The sequence below is a fragment of the Apodemus sylvaticus genome, chromosome 8, assembly GCF_947179515.1.
Source record: "Apodemus sylvaticus chromosome 8, mApoSyl1.1, whole genome shotgun sequence".
NCBI lineage: Eukaryota > Metazoa > Chordata > Mammalia > Rodentia > Muridae > Apodemus > Apodemus sylvaticus.
Genome location: NC_067479.1, coordinates 1487789 through 1499867, shown reverse-complemented (window position 1 = coordinate 1499867; position 12079 = coordinate 1487789). Strand labels below are relative to the sequence as shown.

The following is a 12079-nucleotide window of genomic DNA, read 5'->3' as shown; positions in this document are numbered from 1 at the left end:
AATACAGCTTAGCTTACACACAGAGAATACATGAATATTTAATATGCTGTACTATTGATGCAGCTTCTAATACTATCAATACTGCATTATACATATTTTCTTTCTTTTCTTGTATTTCTGGGAATCAAAACACAGGGGTTTTCACAGCTTGGACAAGTGGTCTTTCACTGACTTATATCCCAAGCCCCAAACTTTCTCTAACACATGACAATAATCCAAAATGTCATTCTCTTTGAGAGACCATTCCAATAAATAAACAAAAATCAATTCTGAAAATACCATGCTCAGGTGAAATTTAGTGTTTAGCAATTACAGTTTGTTCTCTCAATGATAAAAGAAGCTATTAGGCAATAGTTTTCAACCTGTGACTCCCTATGCCTTGCTTCACAACTAGATATCCAGGAGGTCATCTCCACTTTCATCACTTTCCACAGTCAGCTGTCTGGTCCACCACTTCTTAACTTCAGAGCCACAGGAAGCTGTGTCTGGCATGGGGTTCATCTTGCACACCACAGACTTCATTGTTGTCCTTCCTCCAAACCGTAGGTTAACCGAAGACACAGAATGGCTTATTGGTTTGGGAGCTGTGGAATTGAGAAAAGTCCTATTATCAACTAGTTGTTTCAGCATGCTTCAGCCATTGCTGGAAAATCATAATATTCTGAGTAGTGCTTTTGACTCCCAAATCCTATCTCCAGATGATAAGCAAGATTCTTCCCAATAGTTTTAGTTGATTATTTCCAATAACTTTATAAATTTTGTTCATGGGTGGTAAATAATAGTTCTTGGGAAAATATACTGCGGGTTCCCTCTAATTTAAGGAAAGTAAAAACTACAAATGGCCATCATTTGTGTAAAATGGAAGTGTTGTAGTGGTATGTATAAGCTGGTGTTCATTAGGAAAACAAAGGAAAAGATTGGTAGTGTAGTTTAAGGTAAGGAGAGATGGGATCAAGGGCAGGTGTGGAAAGAAGATGTGGTCTTGCTTTCCTTTGCCTTGGTCTTGCATCCCATATGTAACCTGCAGATATGAAGTCACTGGCAATTGTATGTCTCTGAACCTAAATTTTCTCTTGTGTAAAATGAAGACAATACAAATGACCTCACTGTAGTGCTGGGAGGCTTAAGCTGGGCTAATGAAATGACCTGACAAAGTACACAGTGTGCTGCCTGGTGCTTCCTTAAAGTGTTCTTTTTACTTCTCCTTTGCTTCTCCCATTTAGTATGATCCTGGCAGTTTGTCTCTGCAGTTGTCACCACTGTTGACATTGAGGTGACATAGATAAACACTACTGTCAGTGTCACCCACGTAAGTGAATACCAAGGAAGGACATTCTTCCATATATCTGACCTGTAGTGTTGAACTGGCCGTGTGTGCCATGCCCTTATCACCTGTGTCCTGTCTACTATATATTCTGTAGCCTGTCATCTGCCTCCAGATACTGCCAGAGACAAGTGGCTCTTGATTTGTCACCACATCTGTCTTCCTAAAGCTTAGGTTGCAGATGTCATCTCTTGCTTATAACTCTTTAATGTCTCCCTCCTAATTGGCCATAGGATGAAGTTAAAACTTCCCAGGATTAAGGATTTTCAAACTGAGGCACTAGGACCTATTCAATCTTGCCTCCTATCTCTCTTAGCCTTGCTGAGACCAGACAAAGTTATGTCTGCTCTGATCCCTTCTCAGGTTCTTCCTTACTGGTGGCTTTAAGATCCATGGCACACTTCTAGCTTCAGAATGTAAATTGTTCTCCCATCGGCTTTGTGAATGGACAAGTGGCAGAAGATATTTCAGGATCACTTGGTCTCATTTGTTTGGGACTGAAGTTGAGCATGGTTAAATGAGAGAATGAAGCTCTATTTCACCATTGGCTCAGATCTCAATATAGAGAAGACTAGACTATGTGCAGAAGTGTTCTTCCCCCATTGCCCAGTGTCCCTTCATAAGGTCATCCAGGTCTTCTGGTACCTCACATTACTTCAGAAGAAAAACTCTCTTACTAAATCAGTGTAATGTGGAAAATGAATAGACTTGTGAGGGTTGAATGAAGAAAGCCGGGTCATACCCTGGAGTAGTGACTGGCATACAGTGATCAATGCTATGTGGAGGTTTGTTACCACCACTGCTGTCACTGAGGTGAAACTCACGTCAGGTTGGTGATACACAGCATGTGTTGGGATAAAGTGGAACCTGAGCCTTTTCTGAGAATTCCATGGCATTTTCTGAAGATTATATCTACCCATTCCTTATTAGATAAGTTTTGCCCATATTTGAAATGCCTTGACTGTACCCAGGAAGCCCTTGGAAACCTCTTCCTCCTCTCTTTCTGGATCTTGGCTGTAACTGCTCATTTTGTTAACAGGTGCCGTCTTCTCAGCGATGGCAGCTGCAAATGAGGGCCAATATAGTTATGTTTAGAGAAGTTACTTTGAGGAGAATGTTTCTGATAAGGGAATACAATTCATTGTTTCCACTGTCTATAATAATCAGATACACACACCCTGTTTGGGTCTGAAATGTCCCCCAGAGGCCCAGGTATTGGAGGCTTGGTCCCAACTTGTGCTATTGGGAAGTAGCAGAACTTTTAATAGGTGGCAACTAGTAGGAAGTCTTGAAGAAGCTTGTGGGATGCCAATCTTTTTCTCTTTGTTTCCTAGTGTTGTAAGGCGAGCCGCTTCCTCATCATGCATTCCCAGTATGCTCTGTAGCCTTATTACAGCCCAGTAGCAACAGACCAATTGAGTGTGGGCTGAAACCTCCAATGAACAAGCCCATAAACCTCTCTTCCTTTTAAGTGAACTTTCTCCTGCCAATAAATTAGTATAACAGAAAGCCAACTAATTCAGATTTACATATTAAATAAAATCTAAGACCCAAAGTAGAGAGAGTAAATTCCTCTTAAATGTCCCCAACAGGTAGAGAAATGATTGATGCACTTACCTGAAGGCAGACGCCATTGCCCAATCTTCCTTTGCGGTTTTCCGGTATCTGATGCATCCTGTCGACTTCCTCCTCTGTCTGACAGAGTAGGGCTTAAGAGCTGCTGCTGACTGCTTGTCTACATGGGAGAGGTATTAGTCATTGTGGGTCTTTCTCATAAAAAAATATATTTAATCTGTCACAAATATTTGTACAATTTTATGGAGTGCAGTATGGTAATTATATTTTTTATAACATACAGTGATGAAATCTGGGATAATTTCTGCTTCTGGCTCTCATATGTCTACCATTTGTGTATTGGAACCTTGTGACTTTTCTAGTTGTTTGGAGACATATCAGAGACTTGTAAAGACTATATGTGACAGTTATCTTCACTGTCAATTTGATGGGATTGAGTCACTGAGGAGATGTACCTCTGGCCTTTTCTGTGAGAGCATTTTTGGGGAGGTTTAACTGAGATAGGAAGATCCATCCTGAATGTAGACAGCCCTTAACAAAAAGGAGAAATCAAGTAGAGTAGCAGCATTCAACTCTGCAACCCTAATGTGGGTGCAATGTCACCAGCTGCTTTTCCTTCACCTATTCCCTACCATGATAGACCACATACTCAAATTGTGAACCAACATAAACCCTTCTTCCTTAAGTTTCTCTTGTAAAATATTTTGACAGAGCAAGGGGAAAACAACTAATATACTATAGTAATCCCACTTCTCTTAGACCATCAGAACTTGAAACCTGAGTGGAACCAGAGGGCATCATGTTAAGTGAAATCCAGGCACAGAAAGACAAATACCAGGTATTGTGTATCTTTCTCTTAAAGATCCACATATTTAATTTGTCACAAATATTTGTACAAATTTGTGGAGTTTTGAAAAATGATCGTATAGAACAGTTTAAGCTCTTTCTTAATGTTGTTTTCCTCCTTCACAGCTCTCTAGGTAGTGTCTTTCTTGACCATTCCTGAAGAATGTCCAATTTTCATTTCCTTCAAGCCTGACAATATAACTGATTCCTTAAACTTGTCTGGAAAATTAGGCAAGGAGAATGGTACTATAGGGATAGGGTGTCAAGGACAGGGTGTTTTGTTGACATGGACTTTTGCCAGTTTAAATGTCAGAACCAGGAGCTCCAGAAGATGCATCTTGATGGATAGAGATCTTGATATGCCCTGGGGAACCCCAAACCCAGGGCTAGCTGATGCTGAGGACTTCTAGGCAGTTTGCCTCTATCTCTAGTTCAACTCTCCTCTAATCATTGTCATCTTTTTTTTAGATTTACTTTATTTGTGTGTGTGTGTGTGTATGTATGTATGTATGTATGTATGTACAAAAGTATGTGCCATACATGTACAGGTACCCACGGGGACCAGAAGAGGGTATTGGATGCCCTGTATCTAGAGCTATGGGTGATTGTGAGCTGTCAGATGTGGGTTCTGGGAATGGCACTTGGGTCCTCTGGGATAGCTGGTGTCTCTCCAACCCCTCACTGTCTTGTTTTTTATACCACATTAAGCATTTTTCCCCACTTGATTTTTGGACTATCTTTTTGAGAGTTCTGGAATCCTTAATTCCCCTCCATAATTGGTCCCGTCTAAGTGTCTGTCTCAACCTTATCTTCCTTGTAAAGCATTGCCAGATGTCTTGGGGTCAGGCCTATGGCAGGGTGACTATGAATCTTCCTTTTGGACTCTTTTGCTGAATTCTTCCATAGAAGTCTGTAGAAGGGGGCAGGTGATTCCTGGTTTCTTGTTGGGAGCCATCAAACCACAGAAAGCTGTACCATCACACAACAGGTCCTTTTATAGCTTCTGGGCCATGGAGCCCTACTCTTAATTTTGTCCCATTCCTCTGGGTATGTTTCTGTGCACAACGATCTCTGTGCAGCTGGAGGCACTGCACAGCGTGCTGGATGGACTCCATGTGATTAGCATCAAATCACTATTGCAGCCACATAAAGGGGCAGGTCTTCCCCACCAGCTGCTTCTCATAAGCACAGGGCTCTCCCAGATGCTGGAAATTCTGGCTTTTGGTTTGTTTGTTTGTTTAATAGGCATGTAGAAAAATTTTGAAAATGAAACTAGCTATGTTTTAATAGACAGAAGATTCCCAAATAACATTTCTGAGTTCTATATGCTCCTTTACCGCCCAACTAAGGAAAGGTAAATCTCCAATGCACTTGCTCCATCAAAGAGGGTTGAAAGCCAAGTGCATACATTTTTCTAACTTTATTGCAAATTTCTATGATGTACTGAGGGAGAAATATTCAGGAATTCATGATAATCATCTTCTTTTAAAGCACATAACATTTATATGCTCAAGTTCAGCTATTATACTAATATTAAGCTTTTAGAAACAAGCAAAAACCACTCAGTATGTGAACCATTTCAAGTATATATATTCTGTAGTTTGAATCTTGACTGGCCCATACGTTGAAGGTTTGGTCTCCAGCCTAGGACACTAAATGGAGGTGGTAAAATGTTTAGGAGATGGGACTTAGTGGGAGGAAGTTGTATTATTATAGGAGGTGAAGACTGTCCTTATTGAGGACCCATCTTCTCTTGTTCCCTGGCCATCACACAGAAATAAAAACGTATTAATATACATGTTCTCATTATTTTTGGTCTTTTGCAACAAAAGGCCATGTGAGAAATTGTTACTTGATTTGAAATGTCTGTGTGACCAGCATCAACTCCCAGAGAACATCATTGGGTTAAGGGTGGCTTATCCTACCTCAGGTTGCATATTGTGGTCCTGGCTGTTGGCATTGGTGTCCTCACTTGGCTGGGTGGTCTCAATGCTGGGAGGATTCAGGAACCTGCTCAGCTCTTGCTGCTGGCTCTCTCTCAGGCTGTGGATGATGCTGCATGACTGCTGTTGTTTCTATGGAAAATGCTGTGCTTTCATAAGAGGGAAAAGGTGCCTACCTCTTTACCCCATTCCCACCAAGTCACAGTTTCTTCTTCCCCCTCTAAAAACCTATGGGATTGCTGACCTCTTAGGAAATGCCAAGTAAGGCTCTTGAACTTGAGGATATTAGATTGATAGACACGTCTCAGAGATTAGAAGTAGCCCCATCTTTTTCACTTCTGTAACAATTGGATTTGTTATACTCATCCATGCTAGTTTATATGTTATTAAAAATTTCTAATGTGGATGTTCTATTTTTCCTCTTATTTAACTCTATCCTCTTTCAACCAATGCAAGTTCCATGCTCCCACCACTTTCCTGAAAGCCCTAAGCACCAGAAGGTCTTGAGTAGATGAGGAGGAAACTTTGAACTCTTGGTTCTAGACTTTGTAGGCCAGACTGGCAGGTCAGGTCAGCAGCAACCTCTCTTTCCTGGCCAAGACCATCTGAGGGTCTGAGCAGGACATTCGTGATTAATAGAACAAGAGTTACGATGGTCAGGTTTTGAATGGGTTACAGTGGGCAGCTCACTTTGCTCTAGGAGGTTGGGCTGGAGTGTTTCATTTATTTGGAGACTCTTTTCTCTAACAGAAATGCATATTTTTTTAGTGGGTGTTGTTGTTTTGAAGAGCAGGATCAACCAAATCTTACATAACATTAATTGCATTGCAGGAAGTATATACTGAGTCATGTGCTTTTCTTCTCTGTATGTGAAGTATGAGTCAAAAGCATTTATAAATGTTAATTAGCCAATAGAAGTACTCACTGGAAACACAGCATATGCTAATGGAGTACATATTCATTAATATGTGAGAACTTCATACAAACTTACAGTTCAGAAGGCAGCAGGCACATCATTAAAATTACATGAGAGGTGGTCTTTAGAGACCCAACAACATGATAAACCATATGTTAAAACTTTTTGAAGCAACTTAAAGTGGTTTTGTAAATTTCAACTCTGTAGATATTTTTGGGATCTCATACTGTTGAGTTTAATAAGTGGAGATGATAAATATTTTAATACCACAAATTGCTTTTTAAACCTTCATTTTATACAATTTGATTCAATTGTAATGTGTGGTAGAGCCTGCTGAGGAGAATAAACTGAAGTTGGAAGAGTAAAGGCTGCACCAGACTCTGTACATGGATAAAGAAGATACATATCAGGCCTTTCTGCTTGCCTCCCTTTTTCTGAATGTCTCTCTCTCTCTCTCTCTCTCTCTCTCTCTCTCTCTCTCTCTCTCTCTCTCTTTCTCTCTCTCTCTCTGTGTGTGTGTGTGTGTGTGTGTGTGTCTGTGATAGTTAGTGTTAACTGTCAACTGGACAGAATCCAGAATCACTTGAGAGATAGGCCTCTGGACAAGGTGTGGAAGATTATATTGATTACTGGTGTGGGAAGACAGGAAGACTCATCTTTATTGTAAGACTATTCTCTGAGCAAGGGATCCTGGATTATATAAAATGTGAAAAGTGGGATGAGCACAGGCATGCACTTACTCTCTCCATTTCCTGATTGTGGATATGATATGAATATATAACATATATCATGTGATTAAACTTTTGCTATCTTGACATTCTCTCCCTAATGTACTGTGTACACTAGAGCTCTGAGCCAAAATTAGCTTTTCTCCTGTAAGTCATATGTTGTTGTTGTTATTGTTGTTTTTTCCCCATAGCAACAGGAAAGGAAACCCAACCCTTGTGCTTGTAGTTCACTCACAGCCCGGATGCGTTTCAAGCATTTCTTCAGCCACATGCGAATAGTCTGCTTAGCCACCTCCTCCTCTATGGTGTACTCTAGCTGCTCCCTTGCTAGCAGCTCCTCTAGCTGCAGGCTCTTCCTGATGTCTACAGAGCGGTAAGACAGCATGCTGGAAGATGGAAACAACAGGAACCACCAGTCAGATTCATCTGGTGTTCAGACCCTCCAGTGTTTCAAAATGTAAAGAATACATCTTTCCAGACAAGCAGTGTAGGGTTTGATGCCACTCACAGCTGAGTAAGGAGCTGGTTATGTTACCTCTGTATCTCCCTATCTTCTCTTCTGTAAATATTGAGCTTAGTTTTGGTGCCCACCTCATCGAATAACCTGGCAAGTTAATATCTCTGAGATACTTAGAACAGTAACTGCATCTAAATGCCTATGCTATCAACTACATACTCTGGAATGCTCTGTGTAGAAAGAAGAGTATTCCTTCCACTACCTCCTCCTGGTTGGCTCTAATTGGTGATGGTCAATATACTTGCCTATGAGTCATGCATGTTCTATTCCACTTTCCTCTCTATGGTATTGGCACAGTGACAGACAAGTGGACCAATGGAATAGAATTGAAGATCCAGAAATGAACCCACACACCTATGGTCACTTGATCTTCGACAAAGGAGCCAAAAATATCCAGTGGAAAAAAGATAGCCTTTTCAACAAATGGTGCTGGCTTAATTGGAGGTCAGCATGCAGAAGAATGTGAATTGATCCATTCTATCTCCATGTACTAAACTTTACTCCAAGTGGATCAAGGACCTCCATGTAAAACCAGACACACTGAAACTAATAGAAAAGAAACTGGGGAAGACCCTAGAGGACATGGGCACCGGGGAAAAGTTCCTGAACAGATGGCCAAGAGCTTATGCTCTAAGATCAAGAATTGACAAATGGGACCTCATAAAATTACAAAGTTTCTATAAGGCAAAGGACACTGTTAAAAGGACAAAACGGCAACCATCAAATTGGGAAAGGATATTCACCAACCCCACATCTGATAGAGGGCTAATATCCAATATATACAAAGAACTCAAGAAGTTAGACCCCAGGGAACCAAATAACCCTATTAAAAAATGGGGTACAGATCTAAACAAAGAATTTTCACCTGAAGAAATTCAGATGGCCTAGAGGCACCTTAAGAAGTGCTCAACATCATTAGTCATTAGGGAAATGCAAATCAAAACAACCCTGAGATTTCACCTTACACCAATCAGAATGGCTAAGGTCAAAAACTCAGGAGACAGCAGGTGTTGGAGAGGATGTGGAGAAAGAGGAACACTCCTCCACTGCTGGTGGGGCTGTAAGATGGTACAACCACTTTGGAAATAGGTCTGGAGGTTCCTCAGAAAACTGGACATGACACTTCCGGAGGACCCTGCTATACCTCTCCTGGGCATATACCCAAAGGATTCCCCAGCATGCAATAAAGACACATGCTCCATTATGTTCATAACAGCCTTATTTATAATAGCTAGAAGCTGGAAAGAACGCAGATGCCCCTCAAAGGAGGAATGGATACTGAAAATGTGGTATATTTACACAATGGAATACTACTCAGCAATTAGAAACAATGAATTCACAAAATTTTTAGGCAAATGGTTTGATCTGGAAAATATCATCCTAAGTGAGGTAACCCAGTCACAAAAGAATACACATGGAATGCAATCTCTGATAAGTGGATATTAATTAGCCCAGAAGCCCCAAATACCCAAGGCACAAATCGCATAACAAATGACTCCCATGAAGAAGTATGGAGAAGGTCCTGATCCCGGAAAGGATTGATCTAACATTGGAGGGGAATATAAGGACAGACAAAAAAAGGAGGGAGGTGATTGGAGAATGGATGGAGAGAAGAAGGTTTATGGGACATATTGGGGGGGGATGAAAGGGGAAATCATTTGGAATGTAAACAAATAATATAGAAAATAAAAATATTAAAAAAATAAAATAAAAGTTATAATTACAAAAAAAAATGTTTTTCCCTTTGCACTCTCCCTATTAGTTTCAGATGATGCAAAGCCAGAGCTAAACTCTCTTGGCTCAGATCAACATTTTTTTATTTGATACATTTTTATTTACATTTCAAATGATTTCCCCTTTCCTGGCTTCCCACTCCCCGCAAGTCCCATAAGCCCTCTTCCCTCCCCTTGTTCCCCCATCCACCCCTTCCCACTTCCCTGTTCTGGTATTGCCCTACACTGCTGTACTGAGCCTTTCCAGAATCAGGGGCCACTCCTCTGTTCTTCTTGGACATCATTTGATATGTGGGTTATGTCTTGAGTATTCCAAGTTTCTAGGCTAATATCTGCTTATCAGTGAGTGCATACTATGATTGATCTTTTGAGACTGGGTTACCTCACTTAGTATGTCAGATCAACATTTTGAGAGGCATGGCATTGGTTACTAGACAATGGTAAATAAAATTGACAGCTTGGTGCAGAGGGAGAGTCAGGTAATTCCTAGCAAGGAATTACCTCTTTGGTCTATTACCAAAGAGGAATGCTAAATTATCTGGTATGACAGTACACTCTAGTTTAGCCTTAGCACTCTGGATTCTTACATAGTCTCTAGTTTGAACATGAGGTCACCATTAGAACTCAATTCACAGCATAGTGACCCTATGATACTGGGTTATTGGCTTTTACTTCTTTGCTATGTTTCCTCCTATTGCAGAGAAAAATCCTGCACTCTTGTTTCACAAAATGCTTCTAAGTCCTCCAGACTCATCAGGAATTCCATTATTATGTAACTTCGGTGAGAAAAGAGAGCCAACATCACCACATGTGGCTTTGCCTGGGTCCCTTATGATCAGATGCACCACTATGCTCCAGAGGTCAAATACTGATTATTAATTACAACAGTAGGTCTGGGTGCTTCATGGTCAACCTAAAAACATTGCATCACTACAAAGAAAGATCAACATTCTGAGAGGCATGGCATTCTTTCTCACTCATACATAATCTTGCCCCACCTTTCTGTGTTCCTTAGTTTATTCATGGACAAAATGATAGCCAAAGGCAAAATAGGTAACTTTAGCAAATTTCCCCCAGACCCCTCCTTTGCTGCTCCAACCCTATTTCTTCTCTTAGCCACAAGTGGAGTTTTATCTACCTGAATGATCCCCAAATCTGTGGCAATAATCAACATTTAATATGCCTGGTACATGCAACATAAATAAAATAGCTTCAGCCAGTCGAGGATTCTAGACAGTTTCTATGTCAATAAGTCCCTCTGGCAAGGAACATTGGGAAGGATGTTTTACAATAATGTTTCACATGCTTTTATGAAGGAAATCAACTATATTGAAATAATATACAGTTGATGTCAAATGACCCTATACCCTGACAGGACTTGTGGAGCATAAATGATATTTTAAGATTTCTATCAAGAGCTTCAAGTTGTGACCTCATGTGTAGAGTTAACTGCAGATCTATTTAAATTGAGGTTTAAGCAATGATAACTGGTTACAAGAAGCCACTGAATGATACAGGAAAAGTTGGAACAGACTCTTCCTCAGAGCCTCACAAGAATCAAGCCTAGCCTTAACTTCAGATTTCTTACTTCTAGAACCATGAGCTTCTTCTGCTGTTGGGACCTCAGTTCCCTGTTTCTAGGAGGCTAATGCAAATGTCCTTCAGAATGACTGAATCAGGGCCTATATCCTGTCTTGTACTCATAAAACTCTCAGAAAATGGAGTGTTTTAAGCAGCAGGGGCAATTACCACAGAGCACATAGGAAGATTCTTCCAAAATCACCTGAGCGTGATCTGGATTTTAGCTCCACATTGTCCATGGAACCAAGTACCCTAAGCAAGTCATGTAACTCATGCAGGATCATAACTCTCATCCCAAAATTAAGAGACAAAACCATCCCTTCCATATCTTCTCTATATCTTTCCTTCTGGGATGGCAGGTGTCAGGCCACTACTTTCTATCCTTGTCTGAGGCAGTGATCAGATATGATCATTATGGGGCAATGAGAAAGACTACTTCATGCCTAGAATGTGTGCCCTTGCATTATAACCATGGCAGTATAGCAACCCAGGTTTTGAAGTCCTTGTTAACTGAATTCATGTCACACCTTTCATTTCTGGCCTCAGTGAATCTCTGTGACACTGGGCTGTGGAACCAGCTTTATACCTCAAGACATCATGAAAGGTGACATCACCACCATTGTGCAGCCTCTCCATCTCATAGCACATGTGCTTAAACAGAAGCTTGTCTTTATCAAGGTCCACTTCCAGCCTCCCACGCAGCAGCCGTAGCAGGAACTTCACTCGGAAGGTGGGGATCACACCCTGGGTTGGAGAGCACAAGGGCCAGCAAAGTAAGTCATAAAAGGCATCTACAGAATTCCTATTGACAGAGTCTCTTTTTACAGGGAGACACAGACAAACAAATGAATTTATGAGTCAGGACTGGTATCTCTCAGGCTTATAATCTGAACACCAAAGAGAATGAGGCAAGGGA

The 12079-nt window shown here is 40.8% G+C and overlaps 1 protein-coding gene across 2 annotated transcripts in view; it reads right to left on the bottom strand.

Moving 5' to 3' along the window:
• Positions 1-337: 337 nt before the first annotated feature.
• Nalcn (sodium leak channel, non-selective) overlaps positions 338-12079 on the bottom strand; it is a 293583-nt gene continuing 281841 nt past the window's right edge. For both annotated transcript variants that reach the window (XM_052190478.1, XM_052190479.1), the window contains 5 exons: positions 11750-11907; positions 7568-7718; positions 5671-5820; positions 2942-3059; positions 338-584 (listed from right to left, as the gene is read on the bottom strand). In XM_052190478.1, the coding sequence (XP_052046438.1) occupies positions 391-584; positions 2942-3059; positions 5671-5820; positions 7568-7718; positions 11750-11907 (771 nt within the window). In that variant the 3' untranslated portion in view covers positions 338-390. The remainder of the gene's footprint in view (positions 585-2941; positions 3060-5670; positions 5821-7567; positions 7719-11749; positions 11908-12079) is intronic.